At 39.0% G+C, this 25,438-nt stretch overlaps 3 protein-coding genes and 1 long non-coding RNA gene across 4 annotated transcripts; 1 reads left to right on the top strand and 3 right to left on the bottom strand.

Annotated features, from left to right (window-relative positions):
- Positions 1-211: 211 nt before the first annotated feature.
- Positions 212-2,780, bottom strand: LOC145899013 (uncharacterized). Its single transcript, XR_014402457.1, has 3 exons — positions 2,554-2,780; positions 2,229-2,477; positions 212-1,769 (listed from the first exon to the last, which is right to left on the bottom strand). It is a non-coding gene; the product is annotated as an uncharacterized LOC145899013 (long non-coding RNA).
- A 7,126-nt stretch (positions 2,781-9,906) lies between these two features.
- On the top strand, positions 9,907-11,490 carry LOC145897861 (uncharacterized). The gene is made up of 4 exons (XM_082986314.1): positions 9,907-10,072; positions 10,485-10,597; positions 10,943-11,199; positions 11,429-11,490. The coding sequence occupies exons 1-4, from the start codon at positions 10,034-10,036 to the stop codon at positions 11,488-11,490; spliced, it is 471 nt and encodes a 156-aa protein (XP_082842440.1). The 5' UTR covers positions 9,907-10,033.
- A 911-nt stretch (positions 11,491-12,401) lies between these two features.
- Positions 12,402-17,631, bottom strand: LOC145897860 (uncharacterized). The gene is made up of 12 exons (XM_082986313.1): positions 17,556-17,631; positions 16,960-17,094; positions 16,743-16,881; positions 16,277-16,401; positions 15,885-16,040; positions 15,371-15,493; positions 14,914-15,059; positions 14,442-14,542; positions 14,058-14,202; positions 13,345-13,468; positions 12,933-13,099; positions 12,402-12,608 (listed from the first exon to the last, which is right to left on the bottom strand). The coding sequence occupies exons 1-12, from the start codon at positions 17,629-17,631 to the stop codon at positions 12,402-12,404; spliced, it is 1,644 nt and encodes a 547-aa protein (XP_082842439.1).
- A 759-nt stretch (positions 17,632-18,390) lies between these two features.
- On the bottom strand, positions 18,391-25,247 carry LOC145897582 (serine/threonine-protein kinase NLK-like). The gene is made up of 9 exons (XM_082985932.1): positions 25,034-25,247; positions 24,721-24,850; positions 23,925-23,977; positions 23,441-23,547; positions 23,049-23,217; positions 22,530-22,656; positions 21,403-21,600; positions 20,716-20,920; positions 18,391-20,256 (listed from the first exon to the last, which is right to left on the bottom strand). The coding sequence occupies exons 1-9, from the start codon at positions 25,087-25,089 to the stop codon at positions 20,108-20,110; spliced, it is 1,194 nt and encodes a 397-aa protein (XP_082842058.1). The 5' UTR covers positions 25,090-25,247; the 3' UTR covers positions 18,391-20,107.
- Between the last annotated feature and the right edge of the window lie 191 nt (positions 25,248-25,438).

Below are 25,438 nucleotides of genomic sequence, written 5' to 3'. Positions count from 1 at the left end.
GGTAACGAGGCAAGTCATCAGCAACAATATTGTTATTAGGATTTAGATAGAAACATCACGGCAGCACTGTATAACGTGTAAGAATTTTAACGTATTTCAGTATTTGATCAAGGGTTGGACAACTGCCACACCCGAAGTATATGTGCTTACAGGGCTTGTTTGTACCTTGAGCTGTATGTGCCAGGCACCAAAACAAAGAGAGGTATGTTCATTTAATAAATTTATTCAACCAGATGTGCTTTTTCGAGCCTAAAATGGCGTTTTTGTAAGATGTACAGCAGATACATGTCGAAAGGCATTTCCTTGCTAAAATCGAATTTAGGTCACACTATCAACGAGATTGGGTACAAAATGGCAGAAAAACTAAGCCAACCACTTCGCTGAAATGTGTAGTACAACATTAGCTTTTAATGTACATCGGATGATTGCAATACAACCTGTTTGACAACTTCACACACCAAAACAACTACTATTATGCCAAAGTAAATAGCATAGATAAGGATTTTTGTGGCGATACTAATCGCTCACCTATTTTTGGCGTAATTGAAAAAAACTGGATATATTTTTGCTGATGGAATGAATATAACTTTGATGAATAAAATGCAGTAACAGCGGTTGGCGCTCGTGTAAATTGGAAATCTTTAGAGTTTAGCGCGAAGCTTAACGTGTAACAGTTTTCTGTAAGAAACTTAAGTTTAGGTGACGCTACGATGTGTTGCGTCATCACACCAAAAATTCCTTCCGTCAGGGATTCTTTCCTGTAAAATTCCGTTGACGCCGTCAGACAGGAATATCATGTTTGCTTTTACAGCTTTTCAAAGCCGCATGTTCGATAAAATTAACAAATAATGTCAACAATTCAAAAACGCGTGAGCAAATGTGTGCGTCGACGAGAAATAACCAAGGCTAAATTGAAAACAGAAACAAAGGGTTTGGCAGGTGTTGCTACATGTGACAAGCCAAGGTATCATCTACAAGATCTCTACGCCGCCCTTACAGCAAACAATGCTAAACGATGGCGCAAGCAGCTCAAAATTCAGGAAGGTGTTGTGACGTATAGGTAGCTCATTGCGAAATGGAAATTTTCGTTTTCAAACCCATGCGCTTCAGGCTTAAAACTTGGTAACACCCACAGATATTTCTGTAAAAATGCGGAACTGAATATGGGATTTTTATCAATAGAGGTGAATAGCATCTACGCACTGTCATAACGCAATAACTGCCTCACACGAAGGTCCAGCGATTCAAAAATGGGAACCTATGTACAGTGGTTGTAAACACTGACCTCATAATCAATAAATACTTGTGCACCAATTCAAAACATCCATGGCGCTACAAAAGCAATCGAGTTCCTGTTTATGGCAAACGCGTTCCCAACCTATTGTTAACGACACGCGAACGCTTTCCATTCATGCCGCAGTTGTGGGGATTCCCCATCCGGTGCTTTTCAGCAGTTCGATTATACTTTCAGGAACACTATGTAATACCGCTTTGTTTTGGGTGGGCTTATCCTGCAGTTCCTGCAGTTCATATTTTTCCTTCCGATTATTTTTGCGTCCAATAATGGTCTGTTTGTTTGCGAGAAATCGTTCAACCCGCGTTACGACGTTGTTCCAGGACAGCAAGGTAAAAAAAGAAGGCACTGGAAGCGTCCATTGTTCGAAATACGCCCTTCGTAACTTGGTATGCTGAACTTTCTTTCGTCCACAACCGCACGTGTTGCAAAGCAGTCTTTTGGTTTCTCAAAATCGGTTGAGGAAAGTTGAAACCTAAAACATAAAAGTTTAACAGTAGTTTCCGCGCTGCCAACGCAACCGTTAGATCTTCTTGTGTTGTTCAGGAAACACAACGAGGGTGGGGAGAAATGTTCATGCGGGAGTTTGGCCAAATATTGCCGGAATAAATTACTAAGGTCACGCAAATATTTCTATATGGTTTCTTTATTTAATCAAAGGGTGTCTGACATATTTATTTGATTTTGGTTCTGTTTGAAAATCTCTGTTTGGAATGACGCCATGTCAAATGTTGTTGTCATCATAATAAGTAACAAGAACAGATGAACATTAATACAATCAGTAACGAGAAAAGCACACGATTATCTTGAACGTAATTCACGTTTAACATTCATATTTTGGGGGGGGCGTTAAGGACAATTAGATTTAAACCATTTTGTATTATTTCCAGTCAAGGTTATGTCGTGTATTTAAATACGACTCTTGCGATCTTACCTCGCAAATAGATGATGCATCATACATGACAGCCAAATTTACGGATCTTTGCCCGTTTAGGTAACAGACTTCCCCGACTCAGAAATAACGGTAAGTCAGCTTCAGTTACGAGTTTTCATGGTTGCCGAGGTTTCCGAAAGTCGTATTTGCATTTCAATTTCGGTTGTCGTTGGATGTCATAAAAGCAGAACACCAATGTGTGGTAATCGTTATTCCAACGACAGCCAAGTCACGTCGTCAGATCAAGAGCTTTTAAAACAATATGAACATAAAACTATTGGTATGTGAAGAACGTGAACCAAATAAGAAATCGTCAATTTCCAACCTAATGTGTTTTTGTGCTTTTTTAGTGCTTGTTTCTTGCTGTTTGTATCGGGTTTTGCATGGCGCGATCCAAGTACGTCGGTTTGGGAAGGGCGACAAAAGGAATTGGTGACGATTCGAAGAAGTAAGTATTGGTTAATTACGATCTCGCTGATCAAATAATTCCATCTGAGGTGAAAAGATATAATTTAATGTTATTTTCGTTGTTTATAATTTAGGGTTATATGGTTGTTTCAACGAAAGATACATTTTCGTTGTTTATAGTTTTGCTTTTTATAGGATCCTACGAAAGTTTTGCTGCAGCTTTACCAAAAAAGACCCAACGTCCAAACTGAAGGGATACGACGTCAAGTTACAAAGCTTGAATGTTGAATGCAGGGATCTCCAAACTCACCAGTTCAGCGCCGTGATGTGCAAAAGGAAAAAATGTGCCCTCAAAGTAAAAAAGCCTTGTCGAAAATCTTTTAAAGGAAATTTCAAGCCGGTTCCTGTTTTCTACAAACATTCGGTGTCGGATAGAAAGAACAATTCGGTTACCATTGAGCTGCCAATCGCTTGTGAATGCAGGCATGTTTGACGTTCCATCGGGTTTTCTCACCTTCTAGTTTAACTGTTGCGAATTTATATTTATTTTTTGATTCTATGTATATGTGGTATTTTTGTACATATGCTGACCGTGTACTGCATCGTACTGTCATCGCAAGTCCTTGCTTTTACAATAAACCTGTCGCATGAATATGTGTTATTGGTGCGTTATCCCGCGGTATCTTGTGGTTATTGACAGCACCTGGACTGCTGGACAATGCAAATACAGATACCGACACCAAACGGGAAAATGCCGTCAGTCTTTTTGAGTGTGCGGACAAAACGGATGAGAGCAAACAAAACCGGTCACTTTACAAGACGTCCATGTTCCTGCCTCAGTATCGCGATGGAAAATTACTAGTAATAACCCCTGTTAAATGTGTCCATACACCATAAACTTACATCACGCTCACGAAAATTTCCATCAGGAACCAATTCTTCAAGAAACTCGTTGAAGAAATAATGAACACAACACGGTATGACGTCACATCCGATAATATTGAAAAATAAATATGGTGTCACCTCGTTAATTACACAGTGACCAAAAACAGACACAAATTTATTCATCGCAGTATAGGCGTGTGTGTTTCAGAGGTGTGTGTTTTTCGAATGCATAATCTGACTGAATTTAACACATATACGGGGCAATAATGATCGTTTTGTAAGCTAGTCTGTCAATGACGCGACAGGTCAGTTATCTGTTAAATAGGAAGCACCAAAACCCTTAAGATGCCTGTGTTCTTGTTGCAATAAATTAAAGCAGTTGTGCGATCTTAATCGTTTTGGTGGAAAATATTTGCATGTGGGATTTTATGTTTCGACGAAACGAACCTCTGGCGAATAAAATGCACCCGCTTACACCATAAACATAATTACGAGTTTTTACTAACCAAGCCCCAACGGGTCCCCATATAATGATTGATATATGGCCCCCTTGTAATTTAAAGGTAATTTATCCGTGTGGCGAACACAGCAATTTTAATTAATGCTCCACTAAACTTTACGTCACAGTTACACTTCAGGGAATGCCCCAAGCTAAAAGGGGGCATCCCCTGAACCTGTATTTAACAAAAACACGCGTGGTCAATCAGTCGTTTCGCTTCCACAATTTGGATATATATACGACAGTTCAAATCACGTCTTCATTCACTGCCCGTTCGATCGACGAAAGCATTTTTCCGATATTTTCAAGAAGTTTGCTTAAAGATCACGGTTAAGTAATGACGGTGAGTTATCTACGTAAAACGAAGCTCATTGTCTATATATATACATATATATTAATATATGGACATTTTATTATACTGACGTAACTGACCCTTTCTACAGGTTGCGGCAAAAATCTTGCTTTCTATTCTTTTGGCAGGGATAGTTGCATCAAGTCAACGTAAAGGAAAGAGGTAAATATCAAGTTTATATGTGGTTTCTATAGAACAATATATATATCATTTGACATCATTTTTAATGTCATCTAATGATTATGCGCTTGTCAGTGAGGACTGCAGAAGTATTTACAGAAGCAGTTTTAATTTGTCGAGTGAGGAAAGACAGTCTGATAATTTCACCCGTAAGCATGAATACACATAAAGGGTAACTCCATCTGTGTTTGTTTTTTACTCCCAGTACATTGAAAGAGTTCTGCGCCATGACTGTCAGAGGGAATATGAAAAATCACGGTCTCACCTCGTCGGCAGAGGTGATATGGTCTTGCAAGAACCTGATTCCTGGTCGGTTTACGGGGGTTATCTGCAGTGAGAGGTGCAACATCCCAAATGAATGCGAACCCAACGCAACGAAAAGAGAGCTACTCCAACGCAAATATGGCGTAAAACCGTCTACGCATCTTTTCAATTCGATAGATAGGGAAACTGATGAACCAGTGAATCTTGAGATTCCAGTCGCTTGTAACTGTTACAAGAAGAGCCGAAAATATAAAAACACCAAAAAAACTTAGTTAGACCACTGTTTTGCTACAAGTATTAATTTATTCATGACGTTGCATTTTTAAGTACTTTCTGGTTGTATTTGTGCAAAATAAATCCCACGCCTATTTGTATATAAAGTACATCTTCTCACGTATAAAAGCATATTTATTTTTTGAATGTTGTTGTTTTTAATCGACTGTGATTGTCTTTCGTTTCGTTACTGCAGGATTTGTTTTTAACAGGAACAAACCTGCGAACAAAATAATACTTTTGTAGCTCTGCAGAAAACGAAATTGCTTTTGTTTTCCCGTATAGGTAACCTGCAATAAATGAAACTTTTCACATTCAGCAATTTTGAGTAGTTACTCAGTAATTATTGATGTTTTCCACGAAAATAGATTGTTCAACTTTGTGTGGTAAAAATAATCAACCAGGCATTATTGAGAAGAGCGCACAAAAATATGCCTCAGCAAAGCACATGTGTTCCCACTCATATCAAGAACTAGAGTTCTTCTTGTACACGGCCTTCACTAAAAACCGAACAGCTACTAACTAACAAACCAACGGGCAAACATTCAGGTCAGGGGAACCCCCCAAGCACTTACGCAAACAAAATCACAATCGTTTTAGTTTCAATGGTGCAGAGCCTAAACATACACGGCGAAACTTATTACGCTACATAGCGCGTTCGGGGATTCTTTTGGCAGTGCAGGGTATTCACCTGAATTTCACGCCAAGTTGACTGTTATGTTTAGAGGACTTTGTTGAAACGCAATCAACCGTAAATGCGCTTGGTTTTGATTCAACGGCTCACCAGCTCACTATTCCATTGTGCTGGGGTCTGGGATTTATTCTGCTTTGCAAGACTGAAAAGTCAAACCAACACTTTAAAGATAACGTTGTTTCGTGTTTACATTCCATCAGTGATTTTAACGACGTGGGACAGGGTTATTGATGTTGAAACCAATTCTACAAACAGTTGGCACTTTCGGGAGCGACAAACCGGAATCTGGTTGCCACAGAAACTACTCACGATTCCAATTCAATACCTTTGATACCTTCTGCGGTTTCGGACATTCAGTCACACATAGTAGTTTCCTAATTTTCTACGTTGTGCAAGTCAGTTCGGGCGTGTCCATTTCACCAACAACGTCTCACAGCTTCAGTACGTTATTATAATCTCGGCAACACGATACAGCTTTGGGTTTAAACTATCTGGAGTGTGAACCCAATTGAAAATTGTTAGTCCAACATGTAGCCAGAGAACTTGCATGCAAATTTTTATTTACACAAACCGTGACGGTTGAGTACTCAAGACCGCACCAGCATTTTACTCTTGTACAATGATATTTGGTCGCAGTGGATACCAGCACACCTAGGCTTTAACGTGTGCAATGAGCGGACAGTATTTACATGTGGTTTGATAAGGGGCATAAATCAGAACGTAAAATATATAATTGTTCGGTCCATTTTGATGCTGAACATGTATTGGATATATGATTATGCAACATTGGAAACGTATACTGGCCACAACCCACTTTGTAGGCCTGTAAAGTCGGAAACCGCAACAGTTTTGGAAAGCGCGGAACCTATTACAAGGTGCTTACGCAGAAAAACATGTGGAGGTTGGTGTACTTTGTACGTCATTCTCTTGCTGGCGTCGGACTAGGGGAATGCCCAAGGTATGGTCCCCTTCGCACCTAATTTTCGAAAGCGTGTTCGGGGTTCTACATCGTTACATCGTTAGTAGAAACTGACTGTTTTTTTTCCACTGAGCGGTTTTATAAGTCAGTGCACCATGCGGTTTGTCGGTATATTACGAATACTCGGGACGAACGATACAACCATCTCAAGAATATTTTTGGATTATACGACAAGGATGAAATTATACGCATTAGTAAGTATACTAATAAATTATGCGTTTTCTTTGGTATAAAATTTAACTGACATATGCAGTAAATTAGCACATGCACTTACTGTTAAAGTAGTATACGAAAATAACAGTAAAAAGATTGTTTTATCTGCAATAAGTTCATTTCAAATGCGCAGATTGTGTTCGTGTGGGTGGTGCATGTGGCTGCACGTAAAAGTGTTCGAATAGAAAAGGCAACTCGTGGGATGAGACCTCAGGATGTTGGGTGAGTGTCGATTTAAATGTATTCGATTCACTTATCATTAGATATAAGGATTAACAAGGGACGGTGGTCCAGTGAAATCGGTACAAGATCGCTAGTTAGACTAAATGCGTGTGGTGTTACCGGTTATTAACCTTACTAAATACACAAAACAAGTTCAGTATTGAAAAAAAAAACGCTATTCACCAGAAATTTGGACCGACTTGGGTGCACGTTCGAGAGACTGAACAAAGAAAAGAGGGGAATACTGAAGTGGACCAACCTGGAAATGCACTGTCGCATAACCAACCAAAAATTTACCACTGTGGTGTGTGGCGGGAGGTGCAAGATCGGCAAAAGGAAGTGTGGAAGTGCCAAGTATTTCTCTTACCCGTATCTCACAACCAGGAGGTTGGCAAACTCCACTGATAATGTGACCTATCCAATAGCTTGCATGTGTGAAACAAGGAAAGATTATTGCAAAAGAATAAGAAACGAAGGTGGCCGCCGCACGGGCAACTGGACTTGTTAAATTCCTATATGTGTTAGTGTATGGCCGTAAATTGTATTTTGGTATTTATTTAAATATTTATTGTCTTGTGTATCTCGCGAGGTATTTTTTCGCCTATTTTCGACACATACCATAACATACCTTTTCTTTATTTGCTGCTACCATTTTTGTTAGCGTTTTTGTGTTATAACTAATATTTTCGCATATGATAATCATTGTAGTACTTATTTTGTATTTTTACATGTTGATTATAAGAAGCTGCTCGATTTGCCAACAATTTGCAATTGCTGTTAACTGTGTTATTATTCACTGTGTAATCATTTAATTTATTTTTATACTTGTTTTGATCTATGTGGAAATAATCTACTATGCCCAATAACTTCCCATTTTTCGCCGGTGGATGCAAATAAAAACGTACATGTGCAGAAAAAAGGTTGCAAATATCTGTGCGTTGTTTTCAGTACAGACTTTCCACATATCACAAATTGCCGTAAGATTCGACAGATCAAGAGCAGTAAGGTTACTATGATTATCAATGGTCCGATAATTAGCGACAAAGTACCACAGTTACAGTTTTGTGCAGCGCCTACCACACTGCGCCACCTTCGTTTCGAATAGTAAATTAACATTGCGCTAACATTAAGGTATTGTTATATGCGTATATAGGTTATTACATGTGTTACAATAGCGTATTTTTTAGTGCTAAGAATTCGAGGGAAAGTCTTGACTATTTACAATTCACATGCTAAAATAAAATATATTTAAGGTTCAACGAAAAATGGATGGGGAAATTGTGGAAATCTATTGGTTCCTAAAACATATCAATCATCAACTTACACACACGTTTCAAACACTTCCACAAAAACACAACGATCCCAAAACCGCACGTGTTTCGCGTTACTCAAGTACATAAACTTTGCCCCCACTCTGCGAAGTCCGACCAGACGCGTGTTCAACGAAACGTAGCGCTTTCCCCCGACGTAAACCAACAACGCAACAGGTATTGTTGTTCTTCGATGCGGGACGGGAGGGCTCTTTCGGAGCTCAGCGAGTAGCGTTTACGCAACAGTAAACTATAGGTTGCACGAAACCGCTCCCTGAACATCGTTCTCTTCGTTTCGTTTGTGTAAAAGGGAATATCCCTTTGCTGAAGAAAGCATGACGCCAGACAAAGGATTTGTTCTATATTTCCCGTGTGCTGTTACACGTATAAACGTGTAATCTTCCTTTTGCGCTTTCAACATAACCAAAGATCGTTTGTTATGCAAATAGAGCGTAATTGAACCCAGCAACTGCTAGGATTTTAAAAGATGCGGTATTCCCATATCTAAAAACCGCACTTAATGATGAAAATTTCCATATCGATAATGTGACGTAGACAGATATCGATGCTCGTGTCATATTCGATTTGCTGTGTTCGCTAACAACAAAACAACTGATAACGCTTGGTAGGCGTGGACTCGCGTACATGGATGACTGACTAATTATGGCATATTCACGTCATATGGATTTTAGTGTTGGCTAATAAACCAACGGATAACCTTTGTCGTCTATATATTTCCAGCGTGTAATGACCGGGTGTGGCACGTTTTCATGACGTGTCGCTGAGTAAAGGCATTATGGAATAAAATATTTCCTGATTACTTCCGATCGGTTTTATGAAAGAACATTGCTACATTTACAAATCCATTAATGTATATTAGGAAATTATTAGTTTTCTAAACAAACAAACAAACGAAAAATCTTCTTATAAGTTAATATTGGTTCAATTACATGTTTCGTTGATACCTTGACTGTTTCGTTGATACCAAAACAAAATACGCTTGGTAAACAATACCTCGGGTTCAACAAGTCAATAAGCACTTCTCCGGTAATGGTAGCATCTTCATATGTTTATATCCCCTTTGTGGCTACCAAACGTACGAATGTCGCAACCACCACATAGCGGAAATCACCTCTCACTACAGGCGCCTGACTTGGGCAACCTTTTATGGGTTTAGTTCTTGTTCTGATTAATACTGTAGTAGGGTTGTAAAGAAATTTCCAAAAAAATAATTTTGCAACCAATATCTCTACCATTGCAAAATAAATGGCATTTGCATTAAAAGTAGGTATAGGCGGTGGCAAGAATAAACCACGCAGGTTATTTCCAGCTTCGCCAGCGCCAATCTATACGCACTCAAGGACTTTTCAATAGACAGAAGGGGGAAACAAACGGACGGGGAAGAACCTATTCGCAAACAATTGGGAAACCACGAATTGAAGTTCTGAAATCGATGATATAAAACCTTACGCAGCCATGCGTTTTCTTCATTTTGGATCAACATTTCGATTAGAGTTAGGAAAAATATGAAGACAGGAGTGAGCGCGATGTACTTTGTTCTACAGGTACGTAAACTACAGTGGTTTCAAAAAAGTTTGAGGGATAGTGCATGCAAACTTGCGCACATAGATTTGACAGTTGTCCCATTTTGATACTTCTTACAAAACTGCCACTATTTTACCAAAAGGAAATACATAAATGTAACAAAAACAAAACAATTTTTTTGCAAAAATAGTTTTTTATCGTTTTATTAATAATTTTATGTTGTTTGTATGGTAAACTCAATTTTCAGATAAAATACTTTAAATACCTCGGAAGTCTTAATAAGGAATTGATTTTCATCTTTGATGCCAGCATTTCATTCGAGCCAAGTGGTTTAAATTTGGAATAATAACGCAACAAAATGTAAAAACTGACCTGAATTAATCTTACAAATTATTTGATTTCTAGTAAAGGTACCTCCTACCTTTTTTGCAGGTTCTCATTTTCGTTGTTCCGGCTTTGTACAATTTCGGCACAGCCGCCACCGTTCACACAACAAATCTTGAAAAATACATGAAGCAAATGGATCTTGACAAGACGACTCGCAGGTAATACACAAAAAATAAAAATGCAAATAAGTTTTCAAAAGTCTGCGTCACACAAAACATAAATACATAGTTTTTATTACAATGTTTAACGCAGAAAACTGAAACAAATACCAGAAACTAGCAATTACTTGTCGCTTTTTCAATTTAAACTCCTACCAACACTTTTCGTAAATCAGGCATTTTCCCAAAAACAAAGGCTTGTCGATTTCGTGGAGTTAAATTTTCATACGCAACAGGCTGAACCTTCCAACCCTCTTTATTTAGTTTTTTTGCTGATTGTGTTTGTTATTCGCAAATAATTACATCAAAATCCGAAAACATTTAGCTGACTACAAACTCATTTAGATACTTGATAAAATACAACTGCAAGTTTGGCGAACTTCCGGATAAACAACGGTACGCCGCCCCTCGTGTCACTGGGCTCTTTCATTGCTTCAACACAGAACCTACGTCATTCGGGGCAGTAGTCTGTTCAAAGAAGTGTAGACTGCCCAATAAGTCCCGCCGAACCACACGCAATCACGTCCAGCCGCTTTTCAGCACTGTTAGGCTTAAGCCTCGAAGCGGCAAAAAGATGAAAGCTGTGAAGGTCCCTACAGCCTGTGAGTGTCTCTGGCGTAAAAACAAACGAAAGTCGCGAAAAAGAGCGTAACTTTCAAACCAATCAGTTTCTGTCTCCAGTTGTTTACGCTCAACTTATTGTTAGTAGTTAATATTATTTGTTCCAATGCTGCATGGTGCCTTGCTTTTGACTACAGTGCAAAGCTTTACCTGACGTGTTCTGACTGATTTGGTATACGTACTAAGTTTATTTACTTGTTTCATTTTTAGCTGGTTGGGTAAATTATCTCTGTGCTGTACCCTCCACTATTATTGCATGCGACTGTACGTAAGTTACACAATTTCAGTTTGTATCATATTGCAGCTTTCTGGTGTTACAATAGTTGTTACAAGAGTATTATGTTATGCTAGTGTTTAGCGTTGATCGTTTGGTGTCCGTTATACCGATACTTTTTGTTTATTTATAACTTATTTATTGCATTTCCTCGAATAAAACTAAAGTTTATCACTTTGTTGCTTTGTCAAATCTTTCTTATAGGTAGCCATAATCTTACTCAACAGTTTAACAAGTTGTCACAAGTATACAGTCATACCTCTAAACTGTGATTCCATGTCTAAACTTTGACTTCCTGTAATCAAATCCTGCAACCACTGGGAGGAAGCACAAAAACTTATCTACCTCATCAAGTCAATATTTTGAAGTAATAACCAATCTTAACAAAACTGATGTACAGGTTGGCCCAACTATGCCGTTCTGTACCGCGAAGAATATATCAGCATGATATTGTTCATTGTTAGCTTAGCTATAGCTTGGTTTTATAGTAGATATGTAAACATGCCGCCATTGTAAGAGAACAATAGTCGCACAATTGTTAAGAACCTTTCCAATTCAAATTGTGGCCAGAACGAGAATCTTTTGTGTGCGTGTAATTGTGTACTACTGTAGAATAGATACACTACGATATTTATATTTATACCATTAATGTCTTTCTAAGTGACTTGATTGTGAAATTCAAAACTAGTTTTAAGTCGTAAAAATTAAAATGTATTTGGTAACATTCTTGCTGGCGGATAAGACTGCCAAGCTATGTAGCATAAAATGATCCACGTCTAAGTAAGGTTCCAGCAAGGCATATATTGTTTATAATATTTGTTACATAACAAGCTGTTTATTTGCATCATACACCAACGAAAGCGCAAATATCCACAGAGTACCACAACAGTAGTTTTTCTTGCAAGCCTGTTACTTTGTACAAGTGTCACTAAAGGACTGTGATTCTGTACGCTCGCCTATGGTCTTGAATATCCAATCTTCGTACGCCGATACCTTGGTGTAGACGCCTGGGTAGCCCGCGGCACCGCAGTTGGCCGAACCAAAGGAGGTGATGCCAGTCAGGTACCACGAACATGTGGAGCAACGCTGACACACCAGGGGACCCCCGCTGTCACCCTAAACCATATTATAACATTTTCATGAAAAGTGCACCTGGGCGTCACTGCACGAATAGTTTTAACAAATAAGGAAAAAATAACTTCAAATTAAGAAAATGAATAAGGAAATCTACATTTTTTTTTTTTTTTTTTATGAAACTATATTTTAATTGTGTATAAGCTGCAGACAGATGGCCACTGTATCGACCTTCGACCTTGGCTGCAGCTTATACACAATTCATATTATTGGCTCCACATTGCTTATCACTAGATTTTAATTACATAAATGTTGGGGAAAACCATCGGTATTATTGGCCATTTTAGATATGCATTATTTTCTTACCACGCAAGTATCGACACCGCCTGCAATAAGTCCAGCGCAAGTTTTAAATTCGTCGATCAAATCAGCTCCTCCTCCAGCTGCGTGCAACTGCTGGCAAACTTTCAAATCAAAATGTCGCATTTTCACCTGGTTCAGTTTTCTGCTCAATTGGGGATTGGTCGGGTCGGCTGTCAAAATGAAAAGGCTGCTGGTGATCCGGATTATTAAAAAATCCCCGTAGCCATCAAGTTAAAAATAATCTGACGAAAAAATCAGGTCACTGAGCCGGGACTACCACAATATTAACGTTCGTCGCCCTTCTTCAATGTTTTTTATAAGGGCGTTATTTATAGAAAGTGGTGGAGTCTTGTGGCATTTCACATATCTTATTGAATTTTCATTTACAAATCCAGTTTTCGCAATATTAACTTACTTGCACCCCATCCTGTGGCATAACACTGATAGTCGTTGGGTGTCTGCTCTCCCATAGGAAGACAGATAGGAGACACCTTTCCTTTCAAGTTTGTATTTGATAATAGGTCAAGCGGCTGCTCGAGCTAAAATAAAAATATTGTGGAAGCGTGCTTTTTAGCCCAACACAGTATACCCCCATGTTGTTGCACCAAGCCAAGCTGTGTAGTCTTAAAAAGTAGTGATGCACCGAAACAGCATTTTTTTAATTCGGCCGAAACTGAATACTCGGCAAATTTAATAATTTTATATCCATATCTTGAAACGCAAAAAATAAACAAAACATGTGCCTATTATTGGCACTTAAAGAATAACCGACTGCTGTACCAATACCTAAAGTTGATTTTCATCATTTCGGTGACAATAAACAAATAAAACGAACACATCCATACAGTTTGACAATGATTCTATTCTACACTAAACTTTGCGTATGAGCGTTGCATGCAGTAAAAAAGTTTCGGTTTCGCCCGAATTTTGCGAAAATATTGGACCGAAACCAAATAATTATAAAAACCTTGGTTTCGGCAGAATAAATTTCTGCAAACCGAACTTTCGGTGCATCCCTATTAGAAAGGATTTTTGTAGGACTAGCGGTATAGGACAAATCGAATTCAAACTATACCGTAATCCCATGAACTTAAAGTACAACTCTAACAATAATTTCTGTTGAAAAACCTCAATAAGTGCTATATCGTGATGTGGAAATGTGAATTCGCTGCTATACATGTGGATCTCCTTAGATCTGACGATTTTCTTCGGTCCGTCCAAGGTTCTCGCTCCCAAAGCGATCCTAACATTTTCAGGCGAGTATCGAAATTGTCTATAAACGATCAATAAAAAATTTCTTGTAAACACTTTGAAAGAATTGCAAAATCGTTTATGCGTGTATTTATACATATCGTACAGGTCGTACTGGTGAAGCGTATTGTAAGGCGAAATATGCAAGCATCTAACATATAAAAATGTAACTATAGTAGAAGGACAATTTGAGCCTATAATTTACCATCACTTTTACGATGAACATTTAAATCGATTAAGATTCACGGTTTGTATACTTACGTGAGGCAGTGAGCGGCCGTTATTACCCATTTATCGGCAATCACGCTTCCACCGCAGTAAAGTTTATCTCCCACGTCCTCTCTACCAAGGATCAACAAGGCCTACACACACAACAACAAAACCATAAAAGGTTTGGCCGTAATTTCAACACTATTATAAATTCCATTCTTTGGTAATGAAAACATTCCGTGTTTATTTTTCTGAAGCGTAATAAAAACTTCAATTTATAGAATTTCTATAAGAGATAATATTTTATTTTCTATAATAGAAACATGTCAGTAGAAACAGCTATATGCAATATGCACATTCCTTCAAACCAGTGTAACGTTTAAACCATAAAAGTACATTAAAAACAACTTTATTTTACAACAGTTTACAACACACCAAATAATAAGAATTACTAAACGTGTAAAAGAATCAAGAAACAGTTATCTTTATGACCGGTAAGATTTATTGACCATACAACTTATACCATCCAAGGCCAATCGGAGGGCAAGGCTTCTTCGCCCCCCACTATGTTGCTGTCGATCCTGTAAATTCCGCACTGGAAAGGTGTGGTGGACGGCGTGCAGCAAGTAGAGTTGCTCCGGTAGCGATGTACTTTTGGGTCGCACGTCACTGTATTTAAGCAGAAAATGGACTAAAACTTGTATAGATCTACATTATGATCTGAGTCCTTGGCAATGCAGAAATCTTATAGATGAACACAGATAACAAAATAAGTAGAGCTTGCTGGAAAATGGGTTTATTTTGTTGTCAGATCAATGACAAAATAGAGTTTTTTAACAAAAAATGAACACATATAGCTATCTGATAGGAAAAACACAGAAACACTCCGCAGCCAGTCAGCGAGCTTGGTTTAAATTGATTCAGTTTTGTTTATAGACTATATACTACTAAACATAACTCTTTGAGTTCAATTTTCCCACCGGCATCGCACATGTGGGTGTTGCAGTCTTGATATTCAGTCCAGCATCGTGTTGGATCTACCTGATCACATGTTTCCACCATGGTAGTTCCCCCACCGCATTCCTTGCTGCAAACTCCTATCTCTGCGTTAGCGAATATGTTACTATACGAGTATGGAAAGCAAAATCTCGAGCTCTGTACATAAAAGGCATATTGTGCACACAGACGGAATCTGAATTTGTTTGCGACAAAAGGAGGTGGACAATCCCCAGTGCAAACTTACAAAACATAATCTTAATATAGTATTTTTGTTTGCATGATGAGCGTTAATAAAAAACAGTCAAAAATGTCTTATGAGTAGAATTAGTACATTTGAATACTACAATAAAGTTATTATTATAAAACGTTATTTTTATAATACGTTGCAACTATCTTTTATCAAACTATGCTAGAGACACAGTATTTTCCAAATCTGAATTTGTATATTTTAAGGGTGTGTATTAATGTTGCCTTGCACATAGTATAAACACTCGCCTATGCAAGCCCCCGTGTTGCACTCCATCTCTTCTTCTGATCTGAGACCGCAGGAATCCGGGGCATTATGGCAAAACCTCTCTTTACTCATCACCCCTCCGCCACACGTGGCGCTACAGCTCGACCATTCCGACCAAACCGATCGCTCGCCCATTTCTGGAAAAAAGAATATTAAAAAATTTAAAGCAAGCACACTAATGCCATTTTAAATGAGACAACACGGAAGTGTTACATGTTATCGGATGACATGGCAAGATCGTCACGCTGGGCAGGCTCTTTATACTTGCCTATCTCAGCTCTAGTTCACTAGCTTCGCAGCAATACCTTGGCTGCGACGCCAGTGAACCTTATGACGTTAAAGAACATTATTTAGTTCAAAATCGCCCTCCTACCGTCTTGACAGTGGCATTCGGGCCGACACATCTTGCACGACCTCTGGCAGTTGTCAACCACGATTTCTTCCGAACACCAACCAGGTACAAGCAGCTCGCATTGTTTCCAAATGTCGACGCATTCTCTGATGCAAGAAGATGAAACAATGTTAAAAAATAATGATGGTACATTTGGAAAAAAATATTCCGTACTGTTTATTTTTACTATTTTCAAGTGAATTTATGCTTTACTATTTAAACAACATGTTGAACGAGTTACATTCATACTGTTATACGTTGCTAGCAGGCGAATAAACCAATTTCGCAAATTAAAAATCGGTCATGCGCCCATATACCAAGAAGAAAACCTGATTGGGATTCGTGACCAGGATATCCTGGGTTCAAATCCCGGTGATGTCAATAAAAAGCTTGTGATGTTTTTTTTGAGATATAGAAATAAATTGACATCCACCGCATTACAACCTACTCGCATTCGTGCCAGCAGATTCGCGTGTCCTCGCTATCACCCTCACATCCAGGTCCAAACTTACAACGTCTCGTCCGCCTCTCTGTTCCAGGACCACAACTGGTCGGACAGGCTGACCACGACGTCCATTCCTCCCACACTACACAGTAACGTTAATTTTTATCGCTGTTTATTAGTTGCGGCAACAGGGTACGTTTTGTCGCCACTGCTTAAGTACCTGGACAAGGATCAACGACACACGAATCAACTTCAAACGAACTGCATTCGGGAGCACTGTGACAATTTCTCAATCGAAACCTGGATGAGGTTGGGCCGCAAGATGGCGTACAAGATGTCCACGGCCCCCAAGCACCTACATTGGAAGCAGAAAAATGATCGAGCAACATTTGTAAAGCCGTTGGGTTCATACCCAAGGTCACGATAACCTGATGGCGATTCGCACTAAGGAATCAAATTGAAAAAGGTGGCAGTTTACAGGGTAGATTAAAGAATAGTAGAATATAGGCGCAACATCCTGAATGCCAGTCGGGATATAATATCATAAGCATCAACAAACGGGTGACATTTGATCTTCTGTGATTTGACTGTAATTTTTAGAAAGTCTGGCGTTGACCGAAACATAAAGTGGCAACGTTTTGCATTAGTATAAAGTTGTCAGTCATTTTAAACCCTTTACGAACAGATCATATACATCGTAAGGCATAAAATATTTATTATGCAATGGCACTTATTGTATTTTAAACAGATTTCCATTCCAACTGCAGGACGATTTCCTAAATTTGTGTCAGATCAATACTTCTGTTACCATGGTACCTGGCCGAAATTCTGTCATTGCATCCGTCGCCGCAACCACAACCAGAACTATAATCACTTTCAAGAGTTTAATCATTTTCTATTTTCGGAGTAGTCTTGTTAGCAGCTCAAAAAGCAGTGGTTATAACAAGCAATCAAATTCCGTGCGCTTGAAAAAACAAATTAAAATAATAGCAACCTCGAGATATATTCTCCTTTTGGTTGGTTTGAAATGTAAGTGCGTATACGGCAAACCAGTAACGAAACTTACGCCAAACAACACATGAAAAGAAATAACATAAAAAATGTCTAAATAAAAAGTGTACACGTAACTATCTAAAACACACTGGCTGTTTAGATTTATGGAGACAGTTTGAACCAATCTTTATATTTAGAGCATATTTCGTAAGCTACGTTACTTTCCCAAGCATTTTTATTACGCTAAGCACATACATAGTATAATCAAAATTGTTTTCACCATGTAATTTAGAGATATACATACTATCTAACATGCACACCTGCCGGAGCCTGCGAAAAATGCAGTCCGGATTCGGTGACAGCCAACTCCCGAACTGCAGATCCACAGCTAGGTGCCGGGGACGACTTGTAGGCTAACTGAGCCCAAATCACCCAGACGCACGTCTGTCAGAGCTCATAGCTTCACACATAAAACACGAGGTTTTTATTTGGTTGATCTATGAGGAACGGTGCACGCACCGCTGTACTGACCAAATGCATTCACATTAAGGTCATTTTTATGACAGTCAGCGATGTCACAAATGCTGTTAGGTCGCTCCCGTCCCTCGGAAAATCCTGAACCTAAGTTGACACCATGAAGTTGTTTATTTAAATGGCGACAAAAACAAAATGACAATTGAAAAAGCACAATGACAGACAAAAGCACACAGGAGCACGAACGATGTTCCCAAATATCAAGACGCAATGGGCACAATGCTCACGTGGTTCAGAATGTTAAGAGTCGTTCAGACGTACTGTTAAAAAGGTAAAACTGAGGATGCTGGTGTAAAAAAGTGAAAATCGCGCCTTAAATATAGGAACTTTCTCCATGAAAGAATGCTTCTCTAGGTGTAATACTGAATTGTTGGATAGGGTTGGTACAAAATATTGTGCAAACACGCGGAGCGTAGGTTGGTTAATTCTCCCGCCATAAACCTTACAGTAGTTTTCGGGTAAACACTATAAAACGAAAGAAACGCTTCAAACAAAATTTTGATTCGCACGCATGGAATCCAGCGACAATCAGTGTTTAGTTCTTTTAGAAATTGGTGCAACAAAAAATGGCATGATTTCATTCAAATAAGAGGTGTTTATGTGAGACATTTACCGAAATTTGCGGTTTGTGTTGGACGTTTGGCATGAGAACGATTGAGATGCCGAAGCGCATACGGGACCACCACAATTTCATTGAAAGGAAATCAGAAACATGCTTGCAATCAATTCATTAACTTCGCTGTTAACAGCCGTCGCTTTCGAGTAAAAAAAAACGAAAAATAAAACAAGAAAAAAAACATGAATAAAAGCGGCAAAAATTTACAGAAGCACAACAACATCACAGCATAAATAACCAGGGGACGGCAAGCAACTAAATAGGGGCAATAAATAATAACTGCACCAATACAACAGTAAACAACGTCGTAAAAACGGAGCAGGAGAGTTTAGAACCTCGCAATAGTCAGCCATTATGACGTAACAAGGGACGGTGTGCCTCGGATAACTGCATACGATTAATATTTGGTAGGAGGTTAATTCAAAGTGCTCATTTCTGGATAAGAAAACAATGGACTATTGTAGAAATGGCGATGGTCCAGTGTAACAGAATGATCTACTTGGGAGCGATTGAGACAAAACAAACTAATGGACACGCAGCAGTTCAATAGTGCAGCAAAACGGAATAAACGTACGCCGTTTGAACCACGCTTTAACAGCACGACAAACAAAAACACGCCAAAAACTAAACGCATCCGTTCCCACAACCGGGAAAAAGCAACCTGCAACTACAAAAAAGCACTTACTTAGTATCATGATAACACAAACATAAGGTAGTCGCATTAGCAGCTAAACACGCGATTGTAGCTTCTAATGCAATGTGTATACTCGAACGCTAAGTTGCAACACTAGAATAAAGGTGGCACTGGTAATGGCATACGTAGGTAGTTACGAAATTTCGTCTGTAACTGGGCGCGACGGGCAAATTGCACTCTAGGGGGCGCTATTTCGTATCTAAGCAACTGCAAATCGATTAAGCAAGTCGGTCAAAACGGCAAATTCAGCAGTAATTGCGTTTAAAAACAAGGTAACAAGCAACAGTGTGTACAACCCGGCAACTGGCGCATGTGTGCAGCGACATCTAGTGGGGGCAAGCCAGCAGCACCCACTATTCGGGCACCGCAACACAATGAAAGGTAAACTAATTCCGCAATTTTGATTTTAAATATTATAATAAATAAGAGATACAATTGCTACGCCACCGAAGCAAGGAAGTGCCGCGAAAAGGCGTCGTGGGCCCGCATTGTTTCCGAACCAATACTGACAGGCGAAATAGTAGGATGTCACTAGGCAACTCTTGATGACGTCACAGTGACTGGTTGGGACTGTGCGACAGTGGAAGCCATGAAACGGGGGAACACTGTACTCGAAGTGTTGATGCGTAGGGGTGTCTTTCGGCCGCACGGTTGGCTATTGATGAACTCTGTCACCGCGTCTGTGTGGGAAAGGTAATTAAATATCACGCTCTTGTCAGGTTAAACTTTTTCGGTGATAATATCAACGTTTAGAGCGCTTCCTTTGCAGGCCCAGAGAAACCGACTGCTGCACGCCACAGCAAACCGCCTTATTTTAATCACTTCCCGTTTGCTGCATAGAGCGAATAAACCAGTGATTCCCAACCTTTTTGTGGTTGCGTACCACTTGGTGGGGAAACAATTTCGACGCGTACCACCTAGCTGAAAGTTACAAATTAACTAAGGGAATGAAGTAGCAAACATTATGAGATTACGTTAAGTTCGAAGTATATCCGCAAATTATGGAAAGGTGCTCGCTTACCACCTGGAATGCCGTCGCCTACCACCGGTTGGGAAACACTGGAATAAACACTACAAAAGGATCGCATCGTAACTGTTTCCACGTACGCGTATATAGGAGCATCTCGTGATCAACTTACTTCTCACGCCTTCGACGGACCGAAGTTCGGCCTCGTACGAGTCGTTGAAGGGACGGTCTGGCACCGGTTCGAATTCCTGTTCCGATGCGTGTCGAATACCATCAGCAGTTACGAAGCAACAGCGACACAGACTCGTGTGGTATCTTAGCCGCCCGTCGCACAGGTAGACGTGTCGCAGGGCCTCGTTGCAGGAAACCCGTTTCTCCTAGGGAAATCAACGCGCCACCAGTCAGCCGCAAGAATGCAGGGAGAGGTTGGTTTGGCGCATGTGACTGCACGGGCGCGAGTATGGAAGTTTTTGTTCGAAGAAAATAGTGCGGAATTACATGGATGGAAATTTGGTGGCTGCGAATTCGGATGATGTGGCTCTTACTATAGACTCTGAACAGACCTATTATTGTCAAAGCTATACATACGCCCCACTAGGGGGAGGAGTTACAACGTAAAATCAAAAGGTATTGTTTTACGAATTAGGGAATAAAGTCATATTACGTCATGCTGTAACGTTGAAAGAGATGACCTAAGCCTTAAATCTGACAGAGCTAATATAATGGTTCCATATTTGTTAACGTAGGCTCGTTGGCCTCCTTCGCCAGACTAAACTTACAGAATCAGACATATGAACTACAGTTGAAAGATATTTTAGTCATGTTCAAAAAGTCCACATAGTTGTGACCCGAAGCTTACCGGATTCCAGACCAACATTCGCGACAGAAGGTGGGCTGCTTCATGCGTCATGGCTGGAGCGAGATGGTAAAAAGTACTGGGCGGCGGGGGCATGCGAGACACAGACTTGTAGAGCTGGGTGCGCGTCTGTCTGTCCATTGAACGAACTGGAGGCTGCGAGTTGTCTGGGTCGCACAGGAGCTTGTAGATCATGTCGATCTGTGGATGAATATATCAATTGAAATGGTGCCATGTTGTGTGAACGTTTTAGAGGTTGCCTAAGTGACCACAAAGAGGTGCAATATTTTAAATGCAACTTGGTTGGCACATAGTAGAAACACCACCCCTACATATTTAAACCCATGACGTCGCTTGGTGGGTTTTTTGATCAACACAAACTTTCGTCACCGAAACGAAAATAACGCAGATTAGTTGTATTACTCATTTTGCGCCATAACGAGTCTCAGCTTGAGTTGTTTGCCAAACAACAACATTACATTAAACCCCAAATTCCTTTTTTTAAATAAGGTACTGACGTTATATATATATATAATATTCTGCAGAAAGGGAGGAAATACAAGAAAAAAATACTGTTTTTAAAAGTCAATAGGGACCTGAAGCGGGCCCCATCCGAAAATACGACAAAATAATACGATAACACGGTATTTTGAGAAAACCCAGTTAAAATTTCAACCCGTTTTAGAACACCTCGCATTTATCAGGTCACATGATTAGATTACGGTAGCGCGAAAACACGCAGACGCTCCATTCCTATCGCTCATTAATTATTTAAAGGTCGCGCTATTTTATAAGGGTCTAAAGTGCAAAGAAGTTTGTGAGAACGAACAACGCGGAAACAGCCAACCTTTGCAGACGATTCATCTCATTTTTAAACATGCTACTTGCGAGACGGTTTTTTTTCAACGTGTTCATCGCCGACCCTTCATGGCCTTCACTTCTTCGTGGTGAAATGAATCACGTTCACTGTAGTTCAACTTAGGCTCAAGAAATGATCTTTAACCGCGGGTGTTGGAAAGATTATTAATATTTGATCAGGCGCTGCTAACTGTAAAGTTCATAATTCGTCAACCTTTTTCTTTAGTATTAAAGTCGTGAATATATTCTTGTGCGATTCAAGATGGAATTACCTGGGAGACAGGGCTGTTGGCTTGGAACAATATCCTTCGACAAATCAGTTCAGCCAAAATGCACCCCACACTCCAAACATCCACTGCACTGTTGTAATGCCTTGCTCCGAGTAGCAATTCGGGCGCCCTAATGAGAAACCCAAAACAAACAAATTAGGGTTTACTTAGGTCGCAAATCTATACATTAAATGGGAAAATGTTTGTACACAAATAAGCCACTATATGTGAGATAGTAAAAATATAATGATCGGGAATTAGTGGACTTCACATGTGAACATATTTATTCATGTATATCACACACAAAAAAATTACAATTAACTTACACCATTATATAAATATCACTTTTTTCACGAACAAGTGGACGCTATATTTATATTTAATAAAAAAATATAAAGTATAGGTAACAATGTTGGGCCAAAGCAGCTCAGGTGGTTTTGGAGGCACAAATTAAAGCATAACTTCCTGTTTACAGTTTGCTGTTTAGCAGGAAAAGCATTGTTATTGGTGGTGAAAACTAACCGGTAATACTGGGTGACCACTTCTTGCGTCATGTATTTTGATTCATCTGGCTCCTCCAGACGTGCAAGACCAAAGTCACAGATTTTTAAACGACAATCACTGTTTATAAGTAGGTTTCCTGGTTTCACATCACGATGCAATATCCTGGCCGCATGTAGATACTTTAAGCCTGCAAAATATATATTATGATGTAGGTCTGAATTTGTTTGGAATAAAAATTCTTTAAAGTAAGTATATAAGGCTCTATATACAGGACTAATAACAAAAAACAAACTTTCCAAAATGTGGCAATTACCCAAGCATCAAAAACTGTTATTTTAAGTGTACCCGTAGTTTAATGTCAGTCACCTAGGATGGAAATACATTTGAAAATGTCAAACGTAAATCAATACCTCGCAGGATCTGATAGAGGAAAAGTCGTATGTGATCTGTGGTCAGGGGCTGCTGGGAGACTATGATTTTGTGAAGGTCTGTCTGCATTAGCTGCGTTATAACGTACCTGCACACACCAATTACAAGCCTTTGTAAACAAACCGTTTGCAGATAAGGCTAAGGAGAAATAACATGAAAATGATAATTTACGTTTTGTTGTTATGACAAGACCAGAGAACTTTAATGAAGGGACAATTTAAAACAGGGTGTACAGCATTTAATTATTTATTTATGTGATTGTTGCTTTTGCCAACAGAAACACACAAAGCAAATCTACAGTTTTTAAACTTGCACAGACAACTATGCTACAGATAGTAGATTTGGTTTTCATTATAATTAGCGACCTTGGGATGGGGCACTTATTGGGTGGGTTAATTAAAGCAATCAAATAACATACAATTTTGCAAAGTGTAATAATTATGCTCAAACATAAGCAAAACTTACATTTCCTCATAAGGACTGTCAACAGGAGGTAACACGTCTACAGCTGACAAGACCTGAAAATATTGCACATTAAATACTTTCTATGGGTGGACTATCTATATATTGTCTTGGTACAAGACAAGTATTATTTGAAACTTGACTACATTAAAAAAATTTTAAACACAAATAAAAGGAAGTTGGAAAAGATTTTGATCACACGATATTAAGTACATCTTAGCACTTTAACACAGCACAGATTAAACAAATTTCCAACAAAATTTGATTAATTATGGCTATTGCATTAGTTGCAGAATGTTACAAGCCAGAAGTGCCTGAAGGTCACACTGATTTACACTGTGGAACAGACAAGAAATGTACGTTTTTGACACCATGCTGTCAAACTGAGACGTGCTGCTTGAAGATTTGAGCTATGTTACAAAATCGTGTGCGCTCTCAGGCAGGGTTTTTTGCTTGTGGCCTCAAAATAAATATTGACAGTCGTCTTGGTAATACCTGTCCTAAGGCATAGTATTTCAGGGTGTTTTTTTCTATTTTAAAAATGCCATAAAATGTACATATTTTACATTTGTACAGCTTGACATAATTTTATTTTGTTTGCATTTCATTTAGATTATAACCATCTGCTACATGTCACAATAAGTAAAAGATTGGTTTGACCAACCAATTCATTGTCTGCCTTTAAAATTTACATATGAACAAAAAATAATTATAACTACAAAGATATATTGCACTGAAACGATATATACAGTATATGCCCTCAATATTCCATATGCGTACATACAAGTAAAAACCTTACATTTTCATGATTGAAGTAACAGAGCATCTTCAGTTCTCTAAGAACCCTTTTGGCCGACATCAAGTTGTGAAACACGTTTGGCATCTTTTTCAGGGCAACTTGTTTGCCATCTCGAGGGTCTTTGACAGCCCTGTTATTTAAATGGTAGATTTTTTGCAAAACCCTGCATTTGTAACAACAAATATCTTACAACTATTCAGATTAGTACAAGAGTATTACAAAAAAATTCTTTAGGCAAATTTTATTACTTGTTAGTTAAACTTAGCTGCTTTAAAACAAATCCTTGAGACGAGGTTGCATTCTTGAAACTTACCACACAACTCCAAAAGCTCCATACCCAATGGGCTTGTCCATTTCTGAAATTTCCATACCTTGGCCAGCTGGAGAATTCACTAAAATCTCCCTAAATACACTACCACTAAACCCAAGCTGGCCGGAAGGTAGACTTCAAATTCTATGACAAAGACCAACTTTTAAACCACATTTCAAGATTTGCAAAGTTACGCTTTTACGCAAAACAATCTTCTCCCAAGTCCTCTCTCTTTGTTATGAGTTACATTTACATTTAGTACCAAGCGTCTAATCTGCAGTCATGCGGAACCGAAAATAAAAGTAATGTTTGGGATTTCTATCATATTCGGTCATCTAAAACCATATTTTACTAACCAGTTTCCTGCAACTAATTCGACTTAACCTTACTAGTCGTAGTAAAGAAAAA

Source organism: Ascidia mentula, chromosome 4 (assembly GCF_947561715.1).
Source record: "Ascidia mentula chromosome 4, kaAscMent1.1, whole genome shotgun sequence".
NCBI classification, from domain to species: Eukaryota; Metazoa; Chordata; class Ascidiacea; order Phlebobranchia; family Ascidiidae; genus Ascidia; species Ascidia mentula.
The sequence above is the reverse complement of the archived record's forward strand: the minus strand, read 5'-3'. Positions and strand labels throughout refer to the sequence as shown.